Genomic DNA, 22471 nt, shown 5'->3' on the forward strand with positions numbered 1-22471 from the left:
AATGAAAGGGCAACAATAATCACTTGATTTTAGACATACAAGCGAAATGTTTAGTGCTTTCGATTGGAGAACATATTAAAGTAGGTATTTTTCACAGACGAAAGTTAAAATATCTTTGATAAATAATTCCCTCTAAAATACACAAATGTAGATTCAATCAATCGACTCTTTTTAAAAGAATAATTTCAGAGAAGCCGATTCGTAAACACGAACAAATTAAATTGCAGAGCTTTACAGCGGAAACAGTATGCATGCTTAATTTATATGTGTATAAAAATATCTCTATAGGAACTTCTCAGCCTCTCAGGGTTCAGGTACAGCGATCATACTGTATACTGTATATACCACTGAATCAGTCGATGCTTTATGAATCACTCAGGTCAGAGGAACTGATCCACAAAGAATCTTTAAGAACATTTCATCATATGTCTATCTGCACTAATTTAATATTATTTTGACAAGTCTAGAACCGTACTGAGAGAGATCAACTGTACATACTGTAGTTCCTAACAGTCGTTATGTAATGTGAAGTGTACTTTAATGCTATAACTTTATTAACTAATAAAACAACAGTCTAAGTCAGGACATTACCCAATGTTAACTAGCAAGTTAATCAGATAACTTACCCGGTTATGTCCAAATTCAAGCACAGGATGGATATTAATGACTGAGACTGTAATCAGTCTGTAATTTGGGTTTGTTTACAGCTGACAGTGATGGTGAGAAGCTGTCGGGTTAGTTTATGTGAAATGGCCGTTTGGCTCCAGCTGATGTCTCTCTCCCTTCTGTGTACTGAGTTAGACGGTCTCCTAGCAACAAGCAAGCGGGCGCGCTCCTGCACTCTGTGTAGTGGAGTGAGACAGACAGACAGACAGACAGATAAATAGACAGACAGACAAATAGATAGATAGATAGATAGATAGATAGATAGATAGATAGATAGATAGACAGACAATTTCTATAAATAAAAATTCTATGAGTAGATAGAGGGATAGTAAGATTTTACAATTTGTTAAAAAATATATGAATTAACGAATAGATGAACAGAAGGAGAAGATTTTAACAGAAAGACAGACATTCAGAAATGAATTAATGAATAAATAAATAAAAAAAGTGGTAGCTATACTAATATATATATAGATTTTATGATCTGTTTATTAGTACTATGTAACTTAGTGGATGATGAAGAAATAACTACAAATAATACATACATATTTAAAACAGCTAGACAGACAGACAGATAGATGTAATGGTATAATTATATGAAAGAATATACAGAGGAAGACAGGTATACCGTAGTTATAATTCATTTTAACTTATGAATGAATAAATAAATGAACAGATTGATAGAGAGATAGAAATAGAATGATTTAATTAAATGAATAAATAAATAGATTTTATAAGCTAATTTACTAAGCATGGATGAGGGATAGATAGATAGATAGATAGATAGATAGATAGATAGATAGATAGATAGATAGATAGATAGACAATTTGTTTGAATAGAAACTTGAATAGATATATAGATAGTTACATTTTATAATGTTTTTCGAAAAATGTATGAATAAATGAATGAATAGACAAACCGAAAGATCAGATAATACACAGAAATACAGGAATATTTTATTCAAAAATGATGATTGAAATAATAGATATGAAGAAATACAGATGGGTTTATATAGATACATATTACCAACAGATATATATATATATATATAATATATGTTGTTTTTTTATTGTTTTATTTCTCTATCTGTCTGTTCATCTGTTTATATATATATATATGATGATGATGATGATGATGATATATAAACAGATGAACAGACAGACAGAGAAATAAAAAAATCAGGTCAGTATTTAACCTGCGTGAATCAAAAGAGTCGACTCACTGAAGATTCGGCTCTGTAAATGAATCAGTTCGGTAGAGTGACTCATCCGATTCCCGGTAGAGAGAGAGAGATTCTGCATGACGTAATCGCCAGAGACGACGCCGCGGAGAGGAGAGACAGCGTTAGAGAGAGAGAGAGAGAGAGACCGCGGCTCCAGGTCCACACCATGGCGATCATTTACCGCTCGGCTCTGATAACCTGAGCGATTCATTATGACTGTATTTTATTGTTTTATCATTTTATTTTATTAGCTGTACATTTGCCTCGCGCTGATGCCTCGCGCTGGTAAGTAGCAAGTGCAATTCGGGCTCGCGCTGTGGATGCACTAAACAAAATATCTGAATAAAGTCGTGCTTTGTTTGTTTGCTTGCTGTAAATAAATGCATGAACAGAATAATGCAAACGCATTTCAGAGCGATTTTGGGGAACGTAACGAGCGTCTGTTATTATTATTGTTATTGTTGTTATTATTGTTGTTGTTATTATTATTATTATTACTATACACCATAGACACAAATTTTCCCTGATTTTAATTTCTCTCCCCTTTACTTTAAAAAAAACGCCAAAATAAACAAATGACATTTATTTGAATTACGTGTATTTAACACTTAAAATGCAGATTATGTACATGATTGATATAGGAGTAATGGCAGGAGACCATCCCCAAGGCCACAGGTTCCTGGAGAACCCTTGCGCTGCAGACATTAGTGATTATCCTGCTCTAACATGCCCACTTTACCTGAAGAATTCCCTAATAATCACAGATTGATTCGAGCCAAATCTGACCAATTAACCTGTGATTTAAGATGATAATAATAATAATACTAACAATAATAAATAATAATATTAATAATAAAGAAATTAAACCTAGACCAGGTATAGATCAGGGGAATTGGTTTAGGGTCACAACAGATGCTGCTCGCTCAATTTCTACAATTCATTCCTGATTAAATGATCAAGGCAGTCGTAATTGGTGTGCGCATTACAGGGGTGCCAATATTTGTGCAGCATTTACAATAGAACCGTTGCTCCGGTAATAGGAGAACCCCAAAACGATGCAGTTCTGCTTATCCACAGGAGCAGCAGTCAGAAGAAATGAGATTAAAAAGTCAGTGCGTAGTTTTACTTTTTTTGTGCCGTGAAATTGCAAGGTTTGGATTTATTGAGCCAATGGAAAACAAGTGGGCGTGGCTTGTGTCATGGTGTTCAGCACAATCAATGGCGGAGCTGCTGAATATTAATTAGGATCACACATTTGGTTTATGCCTAGGGTGTGTATTTTTTATATATTTTTTTGCAATGTATAGACTTGTGATGTCACCCTCCGTCACACTAAGTTTATTATTATTATTACATTTTTCTTTTTGCCAGAGATGGTGACATCATTGTAATTAGTTCAGCTAGCAGACTGAAACAGCTTTAATCACAGAACTCTACAAAGTGAATGTGGCTGTTTTGACATTTTTGGCACCCATAAAGTAACCCTTGCCAATGCTGATCTCCGGCAGCGCTGGAATTTTCACCCCCACCCTCTGGTTAGTGGAGCAGAACCTGAACTGGTGAGCCAACGCTGTCTGGAACGGATTGCGGTGTCAGAGGTGTAGCTGTCAACACGTACACCGATGACGAAACACGAGAGAAAAGCATGCGAACCTTGAGAAATAAACATTTGTATTCGCTTAAGCTCACTCTGAAGGTATTTTGTGTCGAATCTGAAAGACCGGTTGGTTGATGAGGCAAATTACACAAAACATAGTCGTGCTCGTTAATCACAGGTCCGTCGGTAAAGGATGTCCTAGAACCCAGGCCCCCGTATTTGTTTTTGGGTCATCTCCAACAGCGCAAGTCCTAATCCTAAAACTAGCTAAAAACATTCTGACACGCATCAAATCGTAATACACTTACGCTATGCGGAGAGAGAAATTATAACATGAGCTTTACATAAACAGTCAAATTTCAGTGTTCGCGCAAAAGACTCGCTGTTCTTGAAAACAGCTGTAAATGTGTCAGGAATGACCGGGACGTCCATTTTACTGAGTTCCGCGCTGACACCGGAATGTTTCACATCAAAATTAATGTTCCATGCCATAATAATACTGAGTGCCGAAAGCAGCGTGAGTTACTGCGCTGTTATTCAGCGGAACTTCACAAGAACTTGTTTTTTTTTATTATTATTATGGGAACACAGCCGCACATTTTCAAAGCAGCCTCGATAAATAAATCCAGGTGCTGTGTAGAGAGATGAGTGTTGTTTCCTTTCCTTTGTAAAAAAGAAAAAATATTGCAATATTGCAAGTACAGCGTGTAAGAGTCCGTGAAAGGACACGAGTGCAGGGATGTAAGAGGGAACCTGCATGACATGACGGACATTGCCAGATCATGCATTTCCATAACAGGATGACTGGTGTCATGTCGCCATGACGTCATTCCATGCCGAGTGTGTTTAATGTCATTTTGTCATGATTGCTTATGTTGTCCCAGCTATCTATGTCAATTGTGTCACGTGATATTTACAGACTAAATGTCATGTGAGGCTATAAGTCAGGTTGTGAAGTTTGCTGTCATGACAAATTGATTAAACTCTCCTAAGGGTGCTCTGTGTCAGGTGACAAGAGCTTACGTCATGACATCAAACAAATGTGCAGTACATTCTGATGTTTGCGGTCATGACATTATTATGTTCCATCATTTCGCTAAAAAACGAGTCAGATGTGCTACAGGCTTTATATGTTGTCATTCGATGACGTGACATCAGTCTTAAAGTCTGCTAAGCGAGCTCTCTGATATCGTCATGTGATGATAAGAACGTGTCATCAAGTCATGTAATATTTAATGACACGATATGACGGTATACAAAGTGTGCTCGATGTCATGTGGCATTTAATGACATGTCTGTGCCATGTGCCCTGTCACATGACTTCTCTGCCTAGTGTGCACTTTGCCTGCCATGTGTCATGTTGTAACATTGGATGTCATGACATCTTATTTTACGACATGACATCAGTCTTTGCCATGATATATAGACTCTTATATTATTGGACATTGATGTCAGTTATGACCGGGTTATGAGAGCGTTTTTTCCTGATTTGGCATGTAATGTTCAGTCCTTCGCACTTATGCTACAGCAGCAGTAAAAGGTCACACCTGTTATAAAGCACCGGCACTGGAGACTCCTTCCACACAGGCAAATAGTAACCGTCAGGTTTGTGTGTTGGTAATGTACTGTAATACAAATCCCTGCAAATGACCGAGCATTACAGAAACGTTAAAATATTAGAAGAACGAGTGTGTTAATGAGAACCGGCTGAGATTCTTGTAATACGGCTCATCATTGCCGGTCATACATCGGCTCCAGCTTCAGCTCCTGCTCCGTCTCCACTTTCTTTTAATTCTCATGCAGCGGATGTGCGAGGCGAAAGGCGCCAGAAGGAGAGCCAGCGAGCGTGAGAGGAGCTAAGGCAGCCGCCTGAAGCCGAGCAGGAATGTAAAGCTTGCACGTTGGAAGTTAAAGATAGAGGCACTGCGCAGGCTGGAGCTGACAGTTTCTAATTTCAGCTTGGCTGCTCTCCGCTTCACTGTACCGCTTTTGTTGTGGTGAGGAAACAAGAGGGACGTGTACGGCAAGAACGACGTTACAGGCAACACAACTTTGTAAATAAGAGAGAGAGAGAGAAAGAGAGAGATAAAGATAGAGGGGCGGACCATGGTGCTCTCCGGCGGGTATGTCTTCACACTGACTGGGCTTGATTACATAAACAAAGAGCAGAGTTATGGTCATGCATGATTTTTCTTACACTTGAATGTTTACACCTCTGCTTTAGATCGATGCATGACATTTTTCAGTTGTTGTTTTCGCATTATTTCTTTGGCATGCGTCAGCTGCTGGCTGGTGTCACTGCTTTCCCGGATCTAGGGCGGGACATTCCCTAAACCTAATCATGCATCACACGTGGACGAAAAAGGAAAAAGCTCGGTAGAGTGTGACAGATTGTCAGATTTTTCTCCGTCACCTCTCTGTAACTGTACTTCACCACCATGCTACTGGAGTCTCGAGTGGTGTTGATTGCTTTTTTGGCAACAGCAGCCCTGACGCTACCTGTTCCTCGACATTAATTGCAGGTTTATTTATATTAACTACATATACTGTATGTACACTACTCCATCTTACACAATGACTTGGAAGGAAGGAGTCTCCGGTGTCGGTCATGACTCATGGCTACAAGGATTTAAAAAACGAAAATTGTAAAATGTTTTAACGGCTTTCTGTTGAAATTATTAAACGCTTTACTCAAGGACTCAATACTGGAGGATGTTCGAGGGCGGGCATCACTTTATTAACTATATGTAGTGTTTAAATTTCTATATTTTAAATAATCTGCTACAGTTTTGAAGCTTCCAGTGAGTTATGTTCTCCTACACGTGGTTTATGGTCGAGTTATTCCGGGATACTTTGGCACGCCGCTATAACCTTTATGTCCGTGCTATGTTTAGCTTCCTGGCTGAAGTTCATGCGCAAGAATCCTTATTTATCCTGATGCTTTCTCGGTTTGTAACTCGCCTTCTGTCCTCGCTCTACAGGGACGCTACAGATTTATTTTATGAACATTATTTAAAATTCTTTGACCAGCTTTCAGACTTCTCATGCAGCAGCTTACAGAATAGCACCCGATGCAGCATATCGTATTCTTCACGTATATCTATGTTGTGCTCTGACTTATATTCGGTGGAGAGACATTAGATAGAGAGAGATACATAGAGGGATTCAGACTGCAACTCAAATCAACTCCGACACCACTCCATCCCGTACTGTTCTCCCAGCGCCGCTCTGTAATTTCACCTTCCTTTCGGGACATGGATGATTGGATTCCCTGTTGCTGTAGCGATGCATCACATGATCGGGATGGCAGGGTGGGTTGGCCGTGTGCAGTCAGCCATGGCTCTTCAGTATTGTTCTCACACGCTTCTTTGTCCTGCTTTGCAACTTACAGTAAGAGTCCATGTGCATGCTTTAAGCATTTTTGCACAGACCGAATGAAAAGCAACTGCGTTTTCACTTCACAAGCACTGGTTTACTTTCAGTAACATGATTATTTTACACACAGATAGTGGGAATCGGTATCTCAGGGTTTTTGTGCTGTTTGTTCTATTCGACAGAATGATTGAGGAAGCGGAGCATAGCGGCAGCACCATGGCAGACAGAAGACAACTGTTTGCCGAGATGCGTAAGTGTCACACCGTTTGTTTGTTTTTTATGTTTTTGAAAAACCTTTAGACTGTTTGAAGAAACATGACTTTAAGAGAGCTGATTGGCCGAGCTCTCTCAGGGGGAAGGTATGACAGGTACTTGCGCTCCCACATTAATCACGGCTCTTCAGCCAATCAGGGGCGTCTGTGAGCTCGTGCACGCGGAAGGAGCGGCTAGCGCTTTCCTCAGAGTGTGTTACTCCGTTACTTCCTCCTAATGGTGCGTGAGCAAGCAGTTCGAAAAGATGCGGTCGGCTGACATCACGCGGTTTGGAGGAAACACGTGATAGTCTTCGGCCCTCCCGGCTGAGGGGTAGTAGTAGCCTTAACGTGGGAGCCCCCTAGTGACGGGGAGGAATTGGCTACGACTAAATTAGGGGAGAAAATTGGAAAAATCTGAAAAAAAAATAAATAAATGATGTTGAGAGAATGTTGACTGAGCGACTCAAACACAACGTTGCAAATATAACTTCAAAACAACGTAATCGTAACCCTCATTTGAAGAATCTATGCTGATTAATATCTATTTGCACAACGTGTGACCACGCCTAAGTTTCTGACGGGGTTTAGAATTTTTTTTCGGAGATTGGGACGGACACGACAGCTTCCCGATGTCACGTTTCTGAAATTTTACCGAGTTCGAGTTCGGCCCAGGGCGTCGTGTTTCAAGACGTGTTTGCAAGATTGTGTTTGGAGCGTTCGTTCAGCGTTATCCCCATGTCATGTAGTCAACATTAGTCCGACATTATTTCATGAAGTCGTTCTAAATTCCAACAAGCTAATACCAATGGCAGCCTAATTACATCACAACAATGTTTCGCCAAAAAAAGACAGCTTGTTGTATTATCAAAGTTTAAAACAAAAAAGCATAAACATTGCTTTCTTTGTCCTGAAAATTTTTAACGCTAAATACAGTAAATGCTAATTGCTGGTTACAGAAAATGTCCCTGTATCCACAGCCACGCTATTTGTTAACGTCTCTCCTCTTTTCAGGAGCTTTACAGTTGGACTCCATCAGACTTTCCACCTACAGAACTGCATGCAAACTCAGATTCATTCAGAAGAGATGCAATTGTGAGTACAAGCACTAAGACACCACGTTGTTGTAGAGCAGACCAAAAAAAAAAAAAAAAAAGTTGTCACTTGCTTTCAAACTAAAAAAAATAAAACACTTTACCTGTAGCTGTAAAAATAATAATAATAAAAAAAAAAAAAAAAAGGAAAAAAACCCAATCTTAAATAAATATGCTCTGGGTCTTAACCCTTAGTGCTCTGCAGGTATTTTGGGGCCCTAAAGAAGTTCTGACATGTCCAGTGCATTTTTCAGTTTTTTATAAACATATCAATAACCAACGTCTGATTACACTTTGTATACAATAATACATAAGCGAGCAGCACTTATGTACAAATTTGTATTTTGAAGAAAATAACAGTTATGCATGGTTATTGGAAAAATAAAAATAAGTAACTGGAATAAGGCTTCAACCAACATTTGCAATATTTGTCTAAAATGACAATCCTTAACATTTCTAAGCAAGTTCTTTAAAGACCTTGCAACAAACAAGTGACAAAGCAACTATAAAAAATTATATTATTATTATTATTAATACTACTACTACTACTACTACTAATAATAATAATAATAATTATTATTATTATTATTAAATAAAATAATAAAATAATTATTATTATACATCAAACACAATACTGTAATGGAAGGACCATTACTGCAACAACAAAAGCGACCGCACAACAATTGATATTAGAATTGAACTGCGAAGTTCTACAGTAAATCTGGAAAGACTTCACAGATTTAAACAGTGGGGATCTTTGGTGCCTCTAGTGGCTGTATGTAGCTAGTGCAGTTAGATTATTTCACTTACTATAAGCCCAGTTCCTCCTTAAAATATATATATATATATTTTTGCTACGATTTGCTACGAGTTTATTTAGCAACAAAGGTCATAAAACAGCCACAGCCCCACATTAATCCTGTTGCGCATAAAATAAAACAAAAAAAACATAGCCACGATATTTCCATGAAACGGCTGTAACTTTAAGCAAATCTCTTGACACAGTTATCAAACAACCAAACTGATATTGTTTTATTCTCCAAACAAAATAAATGTTCATCATGATCGCACCAGCAATTTATTTTTTTTGCATTATCCACGCCCTGTGCCCGCAGTGCACCTAGTGGACATCTGGAACGTCATCGAAGCCTTCCGGGAGAACGGCCTCAACACCATGGACCTCAACACGGAGTTCTCAGTGGCTCGACTCGAAGCAATACTGTCCACCATCCTCTTCCACCTGAACAAGCGCATGCCCACCACACACCAGATCAACGTGGAGCAGTCCGTCTTACTTCTGCTCAACTTCTTGCTCGCAGCGTACGACCCGTAAGACTCCAGTGTCTTTTGTGTTAATGGGCATCTTATTACGGTCGCTCCCAAGCAGGGTTGTCTGGTAGAAATGACTTGAGGGGGGTGTTAACGCCATCTCTAGCTTGCTTTCGGGTTTTATAGTCCACTTGTCTTCTCATTGATGCCTGGCCAAGATGTTGCATGGTTCTGAGCAGCTATGTTTAGCTACGTGTTTCATTGGCATGCTTTTCTTTTCCTTGTAGGGAAGGTCTGGGCAAGATCTCGGTATTTGTCACGAAGATGGCGCTTGCTACGTTATGTGGAGGGAAGATTATGGACAAATTAAGATGTAAGCTCCACCTTGAATTTTACCTCCGGCCTGAGTCAAGTAATGTTGATCGATGGAACTTACGCTGAATCGCCTAATGTGTTCTTTTATCATGATATAACAAGGTCACAGGAAGCAAGCTTCAGTTATTAAACAAGACCTTGACCTTGTCTGGAATCTAGTCACCAGTGGCTATTATTGGTCCGATGTAGTCCAGTTTAACATTACACTAACATTATGTTCTCTCCTTTCCATCACTGCTGCTCAGACATTTTTTCCCAGATAGCAGACCCAACAGGCATGATGATTTATTCCCAGTTCGACCAGTTCTTGAAGGAGGCGCTCAAGCTTCCAGTTGCCATTTTTGAAGGACCGTCTTTTAGCTATACCGAGCAGACTGCAAGGACTTGCTTTGCACAACAAGTAGGTAAAACTTTACTGTTTATGTTTTTCAGGTTCATTTTTGTTGATTAATCTGGCTACGTTGTAATTCTTTGTGCTTTGTTACAGAAACAGGTTTCTCTGAACATGTTCCTGGACACCTTCATGTCCGATCCTGCGCCACAGTGTCTTGTATGGTTGCCACTTATGCATCGGCTGGCCAATGTGGAGAACGGTGAGGTTTTGGCCAGTTTGTACAGAACGCATGTCCCCCTGCATGTTGATACAGGCATTCAGTTAGCAAATTACACTACCACTCAAAAGTTTGGGATCACTTGCAAATTTCTTTGTTTTTATTAAGCGATCTATTTTCTACATTCTACAAAAAATACTGTGTATTTCAAAACTGCAAAATAACATATGGAATTAGGTAATTATGTAACAACAACAACAACAACAACAGCAGCATCATTCAGTTGTTATTTTAAGACACAAAGGTCAGCTGTTCTGAAACAGTTCTTGCAAGAACAGTATTGTCATGTACATTTGCAAACCCATCAAGCTATATGATGAAACGGATCTTCTCGTGAAGACCTTCCCAGAAAAGCAAGACCAAAACCTACCTCTGCATGTATCGTCCAAGTATCATGTGGAAAGAAATAAACATCAGGAAAAACCATGGAGTTAGAAGGGGTGTCCAAACTTTTGAGCGAGAGGGTATGTGGCATAAACGTAAGAAAAAAACTTTGGTTATTTTGGGGTATTTAGAGAATATAGATGGAGCATTTTTAATACGACAGATCTCCTGGGATTTTCACACAACATGGAGGTGCAAGAAACAAACATTTCTCAGGCGAGAGTTAAGAGCTGAAGATTGGAAAATAATCTTCTGAATAATGACACAGATATGCAGATCATTTTGTGTTTCATTGCATTGTACTTGTACCCTGACCACAGTGACTCTTGGTATAAGGTTATGAGCAACTGTTTAATTTTAACATGACCAAGATGGAATGAGTCCATGGGAAACTTATAAACAGAATACTTACAGTTTGCAAAAATATGTGGCTCAGTTTGTTTTCCTTTGCCTGCGTAGTCTTCCACCCAGTTGAGTGCTCGTACTGCCACAGCCAAAGCATGATGGGATTTCGCTATCGTTGCCAACAATGCCATAATTACCAGCTCTGCCAGGAGTGCTTCTGGAAGGGGCATGCCTCCGGCTCCCATAGCAACCAGCACCAGATGAAGGAATACACGTCATGGGTACGGCACGTTAGGTTCAACTCATTCTTTCACACAGTACAGATTTCCGTTGAACGTTCTGATGAAGTTACCAAAAAGCTTAATTTTCTTCAAATCTTTAAGGGAAATAATTACATTTTACTTTTTTTTAACCCCCCTCTAGAAATCCCCTGCTAAGAAGTTATCGAATGCTCTGAGCAAGTCTCTGAGCTGCGCCTCCAACCGGGAGCCACTCCATCCCATCTTCTCTGACGTTCCTGAGAAACCTCTAAACCTCGCTCATGCGGTGTAAGTCAGTCTTGAACTCACGTCTCATTGTGTCTAAGTTTATACGCAGTTATCAGAACACCACCACCATGGTTTAAACCTACAACATGTCACAATGTCATAACCTGTTTCCTACCTGACTGATGATACAGTACAGACTCTGATTGGTTTGAAGGAGCTGATTGTAGTTCTTGCAGCTTCAGACTACAAGCTGATTTTAATGTGTGCTTTTGAATATGTTTAGTTTCTACGGAATTGATGAAGTTCTCCTTAAGAAGATGTTTAATTAGGATTATACCGAGAAGTCTGATTGGACGGGGTGATTCACAACCAGTCACAGAAGCACTTTCAGTAACACCACACATCTAATAACGTTATGTCGTCTTAAACAACACAACATCTCTGCACTAATCACTTCAAAGTCGTTCAGAATCGCACCTTTTTATTTATGGCTTATTTAAAGCTAAATAGCTCGTAACACAAGCCTGAATTCCAATTCCCTTAAGGGCACTACTTGGTGTGAAGAACAGGCAATAGTACCTTCTACTGTACATAGCGCACCAGCTTTCCATTCAACGCTATTTGAGATTCAACCCCAAAAATTAACTGAGCTGATTATCTAAAGCGGAAAAAGTGGAAATGTGAAGAGAAACGTTTATTATCATTACTGTCCGTTATCAGGACTGTCCAGCACCTCCGTGGTTTATTCTCCTCACCTTTTGGCTCGGACTGTGCCCTATGTCATGTGTCATGTACGCCTATGACCGCATCACGGCTTATACTGTTGCATAACTATCGTTTCCTAACAATCGGTAGCTACATTTGCCGACTCGCAAAAAGGGAACTTTATAGAAGAAGAAAGTGAGGCGGGTTAAATATTGAAAAGAACGCTTGCTTGTTGTTGCTGTAACACAAGTAGTAACATGTTCCATGGTCACTCCATAATATTCAATGTGAATATACAGTAAATGGATAAAAAAATAGATTATTCTTAAAAAAAAAAAAAAAAAAAGAATTGATGGGGTTAACAGTTTGCTGTGGTATAAGAGGACTAAAATATCTAGCTGTTTCTTTTGGGGAAAATATTTTCATTTTTATTATTAGTTTTGCCATGAAAACCTTAGGCAAACTGATGCTTTTTATGGGATAAAGCACTGCACTTAACATATTTCTTGTCTTTCTTTTTTTCCCCTCTCTTTTGCTACCAAAAATAGTGACACTTGGTAAGTCGACTGTGTCGTTTGCATAACTGCATATTAATCACCCTCATCATGAACTATCATTTACGCTGCCAACTCTTAGAAGCTCGACACATCACTCACACGAGTTCTTTATCATCATCACGGTGTCCTCTAATTTCATTCCTTTCTTTCTTTCTTTCTTTTTATCTAACTCGTGTCTCTGTTCCAGGCCTCCAAGGCCAATAAACAGTGGGAACGAGTACGCGCTGTCCCACACCATGCCCTCGAGCAACAAGCCCTTCAGAGTGTGAGTGCGGCGTTGAACACACACCACTGTACTGCTAGTCTAAAAAGAAAGTCACCTTAGCAAGTGGAAGTCTTCTGATTACTGTTACATTTATGTGGTTATAACAAATCAACCAAATATAAGACTATTTATTAACTATTTCCGAACATTTTTTTCTCTTCGCAAACTTTCAGCATTCTTGTTCTACGTGTAGATCATTTTGTGTCTTTTTAGAAATATCTTCCAACAGCTTCAAATAATTACAAATGGCTTAAAGTAGATAAAACTCTCTTTTATGTGGTTTGTTGTAATCCTAAACAGGAAATACCAGATGATTTTTTTATTTATGTATTCCAACTGCAAAGACGTTTTTGGTTTTTGAGAAACATAAATCAGCCAAACGATGCAGCTTGTTTTACTGGGGGGCTGTAGAGCAATAAAACATCGAAGTGTAGTGTGGCAGGATGCTAGGAGCAGGATTAGGAAAACGGCTTTGTATGGTTATGACCTCATACGTGAAATGGTGGAAGACTGGAAGGTGATCATTTTTACAAACAGAGGTGCCAATATTTACAGCTTTGACCTCGTGATAGTTGTCTTCTGTATTGCCCTGTGCTAAAAATGAGACTTTTCTGCTGTTTGTGTGAAAAAAAAAAAATGAAATCCACTCAGGGGAAAAAGACTTCAATTTTGTGCCAACTTTATCTAATCACAAGCATGTGGAGGTGGTGCTTTGAGTTCTTGGCAATAATTAGCTTTATTAGCACCATTGCAGACTATATTTATACACTCATCAGCCACTTCATTAGGTACACCTTGCTAGTACTTGTCTGGACCCCATTTTGCCTTCAGAACTGCTTTAATTCTTCATGGCATACATGGTGGAACAAGGTGCTGGAAACCTTCCTTGGTTTGTATGGACATGACAGCAACCAGAAATCGCTGCTGATCTGTTGGCTGCGCATCCATGATATGAATCTCACGTTCCACCACATCCCGAAGGAGCTCTATTGGATTGAGATCTGGTGTCTGTGGAGGCCATGTGAGTACAGTGACCTCTCACTGTCATGTTCAAGAAACCAGTTTGAGATGATTATCCTGTGGTCATAAAGGGATGCACACGGTCAGCAACAATACTCGGGTAAAACCATGCTCAGGTGGACCACACTAAGGGGCCCTAGAGGATGCCAAGAAAATCTTCACTACACCATTACATCACCACCAGCCTGAACTGTTGATACAAGGCAGGATGGATCCAGACTCATCAGACTAGGCGTCATTTTTCCAATCATCAATTTCGGTGAACCCAAGGCGAATTACATCCTCGTTTTCTGTTTTTTGGTGACAGTAGTGGCACACAGTGTGGTCTTCTGCTGCTGTAGCCCATCAGCTTCAAGGTTCAACCTTTTAGAGATGCGTTTTGAGTCACTGTTGCCTTTCTATCAGCTCAAACCGGTCCGGCCATTCTCCTCTGATCTCTGGCATCAACAGTACATTTCACCCAGAGAACTGCCCTCACTGGACAAGAATAGCCCATCTGACCCCAACAACCACATCATGTTTACAACCACTTAAATCACCTTTCTTCCCCATTCTGATGCTCGGTTTCAACTTCACCAGATCATCTTGACCATGTCTACATGCCTACATGCATTGAGTTGATGCCATGTGATTGGCTGATTAGAGATTTTTGCGTTAAAGAGCAGTTGAACAGGAGCGCCTAATGGAAAGGCTGCTGAGTGTTTATACTGTATGATGTCATACTTTCAGCAGAAATGTTTTTCTCGTCCCACCGAGACATACTGAGTCATTGTGTGATGGTCCGCCTCTTACTGATCGCACTTTTTCACTTTTACAGAGCCGGGAATGACGACATTAAACAGAGAAAACTCCTGACAAGGGATACTCCAGACCTACTGAAAGGAAAAGGGTGAGTGTGTGTTCTTTACGTCTCCAACGGCAAATAATTTGACTTTCTTACTTTCCCATATGATCTCAAACTCGTTTTATTGGATTAAAAAAGTACTACAAGGTAGCACACACTTAAGACCGGGGAAGTTGTGCCATGTTTTCCCTCCCTAACGTATGTGTTTTCAGGTTTCAGTATAGCCTTGATATAGCGGACAGACTCGCAGATGAACATGTTCTCATTGGGTTATATGTGAACCTCCTCCAAAAGCAGCAGCGCACCGGGTTAGTGTAATCGACATGTGGCTGGAACTGCAGCGACGGCTTTATTCTAATAATATTACAGATTTGCATTAAAATGAGATTTTTGCTCATTGGTGGACATTTTGCTCGAAAGTGGGATTCGGAGCTTGCTAACAGCCAGTGCTTGATTTTTTTTTTTTTTTTTTGAAGGCTTTGTTTAATTAGCTAACTGTATTGAATGTTTTACTTTCCAGCAAAAAAAATGGGTTTTGCTAAATCTTAATCTTTAACTAATTGTTGCATATATTGTGTAATGAATGTTACCTCAAACCTCAACACAGCAATTTTCCAATTGTTTTTTATCTAAATTTAATATTACATTATAATCCCTTTATAATTAGAATAATTGGTGTGGAGCATTTAATGCTCCACACCAATTATGGTGTGGATGCTTTATTTGAAGCATCAGAGTTTCCTCACATTCATAAATGTGACGTAGATGTCACTTCTTCATGCAAACCTTACCAACACATCTTTTCTAAATTTTCTTCAGCTAACACGCTAACTTGCATACTTGTTTTATATTTACCTTTTTTTTGATAGTTTGCTGGAAAGCAGGAATAATAACCAGGATGATGAGCACTACCTCATTGCCCGCTATGCCTCCCGACTGGCTGCTGACAGACCATCTGGGGTAAGATGGACAATTTCGATTTTTTTTTTTTTTTTTTTTGCAGTTTTTCTTTCTTTTTTTCTTTTATTTTAGCAGCAAATACTGAGAATGTTTTGTCCCCTGTGGTGCAGCAAGCCAGAGTGCCGACTGAGCTGTCTCTCTCTCTGGACACGAACAAACAGCAGAGGCAACTCATTGCTGAACTGGAAAGCAAGAACAAGTAAAAAATAAAAGACTTATAATCCTTGCTTATTAGTAGCAATCCATAGCTCTAAAGAGAGTACCACTGAAACGGTTACGTATTGCCTTGTGCTGCTCTTCACAGGGAAATCTTGCAGGAGATTCAGAGGTTAAGACAGCAGCATGACGAAGCATCTCAACCTCTAGCTGACAAAAGCCAGCAAAACCCTACACTGCTCGCTGAGCTTCGACTTCTTAGGTATAAAAATCTCTCAATGGAATTTGGTAATGTTTTGACTATTCATTTGTAGAATTAACAATTAATAATCGTCAACAACATCCAATGCATTCTTGGTATCCTTTTTCATATCTAGCGGTCCATCTTGTTTACCTCCACATTTGTAAAAGCTTTAGGCTTTAAATGAGCAGATTGATGGACTAAAGTGCTGCGCCACATCACTCACTTTGTAGGGAACCAGTGGAGGGAATGTAGCAATGGGACAGCCTTGGAGAAGTAAGGGAGCTTGATACGAAGTCATGTGTTAGCTGCATTTTAGATCACTTGCTGAGGTTGGACGGTTCTCGATGGCAAACCAGCAAGACAACGGAGCGAGCTTCTGTATTCTGTTCTCTCAGGATAGAAATAGCTAGATCTTCCTGATGTTGTTCCTACGTGACCAATTCAGGTTAGTTATATTTGAGAAAATATGGCTAGTTCGCTGTCAAGTACTACACCAATATTGCATGCAAGGGCACATGGTGTGACCTAAGCGTTGTCCAGGAAGATCACAACATCTTAACATGAGATGGTGATGCATTTCTTGGAAAGGTTCAACAGTTCAGTCTCACTGGGATTTACTTTAACAGCTCTGCCATCAATGTCAAGATGACGGCTGGACATGATGAGACTGGAGCAGAAATATGAGTGTCTAAGAGGTGGGGAAAAGGAGAGGAAATGCCATGTGTTGAGTGTCATTAGTAGGAAAGCCAGTGTGAATACATGATGTCACTGAAAGTGGGTATAGAGTGATAACACAAGAGGTCCAAGCCCTAAGCCTTGTGGGACACCAGTGGAGAGTAATGTGGACGTCAATCCCTTTTATGACAAGTGATGAGAAAAACATTCCTCTGCTGTGCCATGGACTCCAAGACTAATGAGGATGGACAGCAGAGACTTGAGTGCCTGTATCAAAGACTGCTGAAAGGTCAAGCAGGACGAAGACCTGTGACAGTTTGACAGATCTGATGGCATGCAACTTGCCAGTAACAGCCACTGTAGAGTGTGCAGGACCGGTAAAGATCTTCTGGTCGTTCTCAAGACCTGCCTCTACATTCGGTGTTTGAGACCAAGAAATGTTGCTGAAAGCAGGGGTAGGCCTTGTCGGAAACCAGTGCGGAACATGAGTGAGACAGTGACCAGATTTTGTTTGATTCTTGTGCTTGTAGATATAACATTTAGCATTTTAACTGATAAGTGAGTGCAGCCTTGCCATTTTTTTATCAATTCCATTAGGCAGAGAAAGGAAGAACTGGAAGACAGGATGTCGGCTCTTCAAGGGAGCAGAAGAGAACTGATGGTGCAGCTGGAACAGCTCATGTTACTCTTAAAGGTAGGAGATTATATGATTAAATGAAACGAGAAACTGTGATGAAACCAACTGCTGTAGAAAAGACATGATGCGTTTCATTATTAACCCTTTCCAACTATAAATGTTTAAAGAATATTGTTCAGTAGCAACCATAATGCTAATAGGAAAGGTACAAAGAGAGTGAGGAATGCTAGTCTGGATCTGGGTATGGAGATTACAACAGATTAATATTGTATGTCCGGATGCACTGTCCCAGTGAACACCTAATCATTTTGTTTACAGGAGGAAGAATGGAGGCAGCTAGTAAGTTTATAACACCTACAAGGCCTGTGAGTGCGTGAGTGTGTAGACATGTCTTAGAGATGACGAACACGTCTGGGTTTGAATGCATGGTTCCAGACACTCCCCACTAATGCGTCGTATTGACGAGCACTGCGCGATGTAGTGTAATACGAGAGAGAGAGTGGAGTGGAGCTTTTCACGATGCTTGTATTATTGGTCAAAGAAACAAATTTCTCAGAATTATTTCGTAGCGATACTGAGTACTGAGGCAATCTAAAATACCTGTACACCTGCTTATCCATGTAATGAAAGGGGGAAAAAAGCATAACCTTGAGTTAATGTTAATTGATAAGAGCGATCAGAAGCGAAGTCCAGCCGGGTTCGAGCCGACAGGGTAACAGTAACTCAAACAACTAATCTGAGCAGAAATGCATCTCATTTTGACTCTTTGTTAATCGCATGAATGTTCCTGATAAAGTTACCATGAGTAGTACCGCGCTCTAACATGCTACTATCAGACCGGTGTCTCTTCTGTCTTGAGAATAATCCACCACCACCAAAATAAATTGGATTTGTTCTTCCCTCATGTTTCATGTTTAATGAATTGACATTATTTGATGTCAGAATCAGGGTCCAGGCTCCTCCTCTCGTTCCTCCCCAAGTCACACAGCCAGCAGCTCCATGCCCACGCCCGTCGCGTCAACTTCCGGCAACACCACACCCAGTCAGACACCTCAGGACTCGCTCATGGGCCTGGGAGGAGACGTCATACAGGCTTTTGCTCAGAGTAGGTGAACCGTTATCCGTACCTGAAAATCTAATCATCACTAATAATAATAGTCAAAATGATCACGTTAGTTTCTGGAGCTGATGCGCTCGTTTCTCTTCCCGTGCATCAGGTTCGAGACGAAACTTAAGAAACGACCTGCTCGTGGCTGCAGACTCCATCACTAGCACCATGTCGTCGCTGGTTAAAGAGCTTCACTCAGGTAATCCAAACTCTTCATATAGCGGTCTCATATTCTCATCCTGCTTCTCATACAGCATGCCTTCACAAGTTGGTCAGGATTAGGTTTCTATATCAGCAGTTCTCATAGTCCTCTATCTAAAATGACACAATTCAAGCATTTCTAAGCCTCTCTCATGTCGTGTCATTTCTAGAAGCAGGAAGCGAGTGTGACAGTAACGTTGACACAGAAGCTGATGGACTCACGTCACGGTACCTCCCTAGCTCTGTTAAAGAGCTCACATTATCACAATGATCGTCATAGTCCACGCTGCAGAAGCAAAAGTCCCGAGGGTGGTGCTGGATCTGATCCAGTCCTCCTATCAGGACAGCCAAAAAAAAACACACACACATTCAACTCATGGACTTTTGGCTCAACTTGGCCTGGGTCTGCACAAGTATTAGGAGCTGGAGCAGGTTTGGCTCCAGCCCTCGGAAATTTAGTCCTTTATTTGTGTAGTTAATAAAATGGACAAAAGACGGTGAAAAGGAAGTCCTTGAGGTGCAGTTATGGCACACAACATTGTCCAGGTCCTCATACTGAAGCCACAAAAGATTCAGTTACTTTTGAAACATTGTGACCCAAATGAGCTTCCCAGGAACACAAGCAAAGAAAACGTACCAAATTACATACAAAACACCACAGATTGGTCTCCAAAGCATGATAATTAAGTCTTTGTTTCTGTAGCGCGGACCTCACTAATCCCCGAGTGTAATCAGTGGTACAGGATTAATGTCTGGCTGTAGAGTTGTAATAACACCCTCTCACCAGTAGGTGTCAGAATCAACAAGACTTCATGTTAATGCATGAATTTGTGGGGAAAAGGTTTGAAATAGACAAAATGGGTAAAATACAGGTTAAAAACAGTTGCATTGAAAAAAAAAAACAGTACATGAAAAAGATTATCCTGTACTTTCCTAATCATGAATTACTTAAAAGTGTCTTGTTCGGGGTGCGTTTCGGGGACCAACAGGATGCTAGATGAAGACCAGGAAGGAGAGGGAGGCTATGAGAGGGAGCTGGAGCGACGTCTGGAGAGGGAACTGACGATGGATGAGAAAACACCTGCTGGAGAATGTCTACATGGTGCATACACACACACACACACACACACACAGCTAAGAAATAAATCAGGACATTTTTACACAAGAATGACTTTTAAAACGTTTCTTTTTTCTTTCTCACAGGCAAAGGGATCGCGCAGTACTGAAGTGCTGAGAACTCGACAATGACGATGGCTGAATCTACTGAGCATTAACACCACTTCTGTAAATATACACATCTTTTTTAAGTTTATTTTGACTTTACAAGATTGTTTTAGAAAAAAAAAAATACTGTGAACTGACTCAGATTATGCAGAAGAGATATGTCATAACACCATCAGTGCCATAAAACGAAGAGACGCAGACAGTATTTTGCGTACTGTACTACAGAAAGTGGCGGGAAAATCAGGTCTAACAAAGCTGCTATCTTTTATAGCGTACGTCACACCTCATCCTGACTCACCTCGACCCCGCTAGCTTTCTTTCTTTCTTTCTTTCTTTCTTTCTTTATGTCACATAAGTTTCTGGTTTGAAAATGTCCAAGTGGTTGGTTCTTCTGTTTGGTTTGGAATTTAAGCTCTACATTTTGATGTAGAAATTTGTATATATATATATATATACACACCTTATATATCTTAAAATCCCAAATGACTACACTGCCTTAGCTTAGCTGATCAGGTTAACCCTTGAAGAATAATAAGGAATGATTCGAATTCTTTATATATTTTTAAGCAAACTGTCGTTTCCCATTGTCGATTTGCACTCGTACTCTTAAGTTACTGTGGAGTTAATTAGGGAAACGTGCAGCGTGATAAAACTGAACTAGTAAAAATCTATTTAAATATGAAGTCAGAGCAAAGCACCCAATGCTACTGTAATAGTACTCGTTAAAAATATTACGGCACATGGAAGCTGACCTGTATGAAATCTTTTTTGAAAATATACATCACTTAAACAAAAATTCTCTTCCCTAACATCACGTGTATTGAATAAATCGACATTTTTAACTTTTTTGAAGTTGATAGTAAAACAAAAAAATGTTTTTGAAATATGTCAATTTTTTAAATCCAACTTTCAAAAATACAGATTTTTTTTTTAGACTTTTTTTTCCGAATCCACTTTTAAAGGCAAATAATACCCAGGGCAAGTTCAAAGCAAAATAAATAAATAAATAAAAACATAATATTTATCGGATGTGATGTTGTACATAATAGGATCCAAAAATACAAAATGTACACTGACGTACTTCAGTCAGCTTCCAAGTGCCGTAAACAAGACATTTGTACAATCTGAGTTAAAACACTGTGTTAATGATGTTATTTAAATGCTGAATTCTAAGCACATGTTTAAAGTAATGAATTTGTTCATGTATTAAAACAAACTTGTCTATAGAGTTTTTATTTAATGGACGGTTTTAAAGGGTCGTGGTTTCTGCACAGCTGTTCTTATGTCCTTTTATTCTGCACACTTGTACACACTTGACCTAATAAGCCTGCCCACCATTTTGAACTGGTTTGTTACATTTTGCATGGTGCAAACAATAAATAAAGATATTCTGTTGTAACAGTAACTCTGCCTCTGTAATCTCTTGCCTGCAGCAGCATAACTGTACCGTCTTGTCTGTCTTACTCAGGTGGAACCTGTAAGGTTAAAGGTTTAAGGTTAAAAAAAACCTTTAAGTGTTAAATGAATTTGGCTGAAAAATCCATTTGGGTCCACCAGAGGGCGTTTATAACGACAGCCAATGGTAAACGCCATTAAATGTTCAGAAATAGAACATCCAGGACCGGCTGGTTCTCAGCATCAGGACACAATGAATCAAGTTCCTTGAATTTGTAGCCAAGATGTTTGCAAACAGGAAAAACATACACCATGTTCTGTTTATGCTACAGATAAACTGTTTTCCCGTCTATCTACACCTGCTGGAGAAAAAGGGAAAACAAAAAAACATTACAACTGTGCATCTGGTTTACCTTTAATGTGTTCCTAAAAAATACTTACTGTTTATTTGTGCGACTTTGGGATTGGAATTTCTAGCCAATAAAACCGTTTCACCAGCCAGTGGAGTGGCAGTGCCTTCGAGGAGACACCTTTATGTCTTCTTTTTTTGCTTTAAAGTACAGTTTTAATCTGGAAGTGCACATTCATTACATTGGACCTACCTAGAAAAGATCCAGATGTTTTGCAAAGAGTACGACTGCACTGACAAGGAAGAGTTAATGTTTTTTTAACACTATTGTGCAGTAAGGAAGTTATATTCAGTTATCTCTGTATAACATCCAAAGGGTTCCTAGCAGGACTTTTTGTTGCTGTTGCTAGGGCGGTACCCTTAAAAGTACAACTTTTGTACCTGTAGCGTGTG

The 22471-nt window shown here is 39.7% G+C and overlaps 1 protein-coding gene across 7 annotated transcripts; it reads left to right on the forward strand.

Annotated features, from left to right (window-relative positions):
- The first annotated feature begins 1991 nt into the window (after positions 1–1991).
- Positions 1992–21673, forward strand: dtna (dystrobrevin, alpha). 7 transcript variants are annotated; one of them, XM_053494058.1, is made up of 22 exons: positions 1992–2174; positions 7044–7111; positions 8127–8207; positions 9322–9535; positions 9763–9848; positions 10096–10250; positions 10338–10443; positions 11305–11471; positions 11614–11738; positions 13128–13205; positions 15043–15114; positions 15282–15377; positions 15939–16029; positions 16140–16228; positions 16334–16447; positions 17702–17798; positions 18060–18080; positions 18684–18846; positions 18959–19048; positions 19221–19278; positions 20040–20152; positions 20254–21673. In XM_053494058.1, the coding sequence occupies exons 2-22, from the start codon at positions 7045–7047 to the stop codon at positions 20274–20276; spliced, it is 2106 nt and encodes a 701-aa protein (XP_053350033.1). In that variant the 5' UTR covers positions 1992–2174; position 7044; the 3' UTR covers positions 20277–21673. The 7 variants fall into 7 exon arrangements, with proteins under 7 accessions (XP_053350033.1, XP_053350032.1, XP_053350036.1 ...); XM_053494057.1 differs by lacking the exon at positions 1992–2174 and adding an exon at positions 5299–5609; XM_053494053.1 differs by lacking the exon at positions 1992–2174 and adding an exon at positions 5700–6797.
- Positions 21674–22471: the final 798 nt, after the last annotated feature.

The sequence above is a fragment of the Clarias gariepinus genome, chromosome 4 (genome assembly GCF_024256425.1).
Source record: "Clarias gariepinus isolate MV-2021 ecotype Netherlands chromosome 4, CGAR_prim_01v2, whole genome shotgun sequence".
NCBI classification, from domain to species: domain Eukaryota; kingdom Metazoa; phylum Chordata; class Actinopteri; order Siluriformes; family Clariidae; genus Clarias; species Clarias gariepinus.

Coding starts and splice junctions, on each gene's coding strand:
- dtna (XM_053494053.1), top strand. CDS start 6,745: ATGATTGGATTCCCTGTTGCTGTAGCGATGCATCACATGATCGGGATG. Junction 9,849..10,095: donor GATTATGGACAAATTAAGAT/GTAAGCTCCACC, acceptor ACTGCTGCTCAG/ACATTTTTTCCCAGATAGCA. Junction 16,448..17,701: donor GCTGAGCTTCGACTTCTTAG/GTATAAAAATCT, acceptor CAATTCCATTAG/GCAGAGAAAGGAAGAACTGG.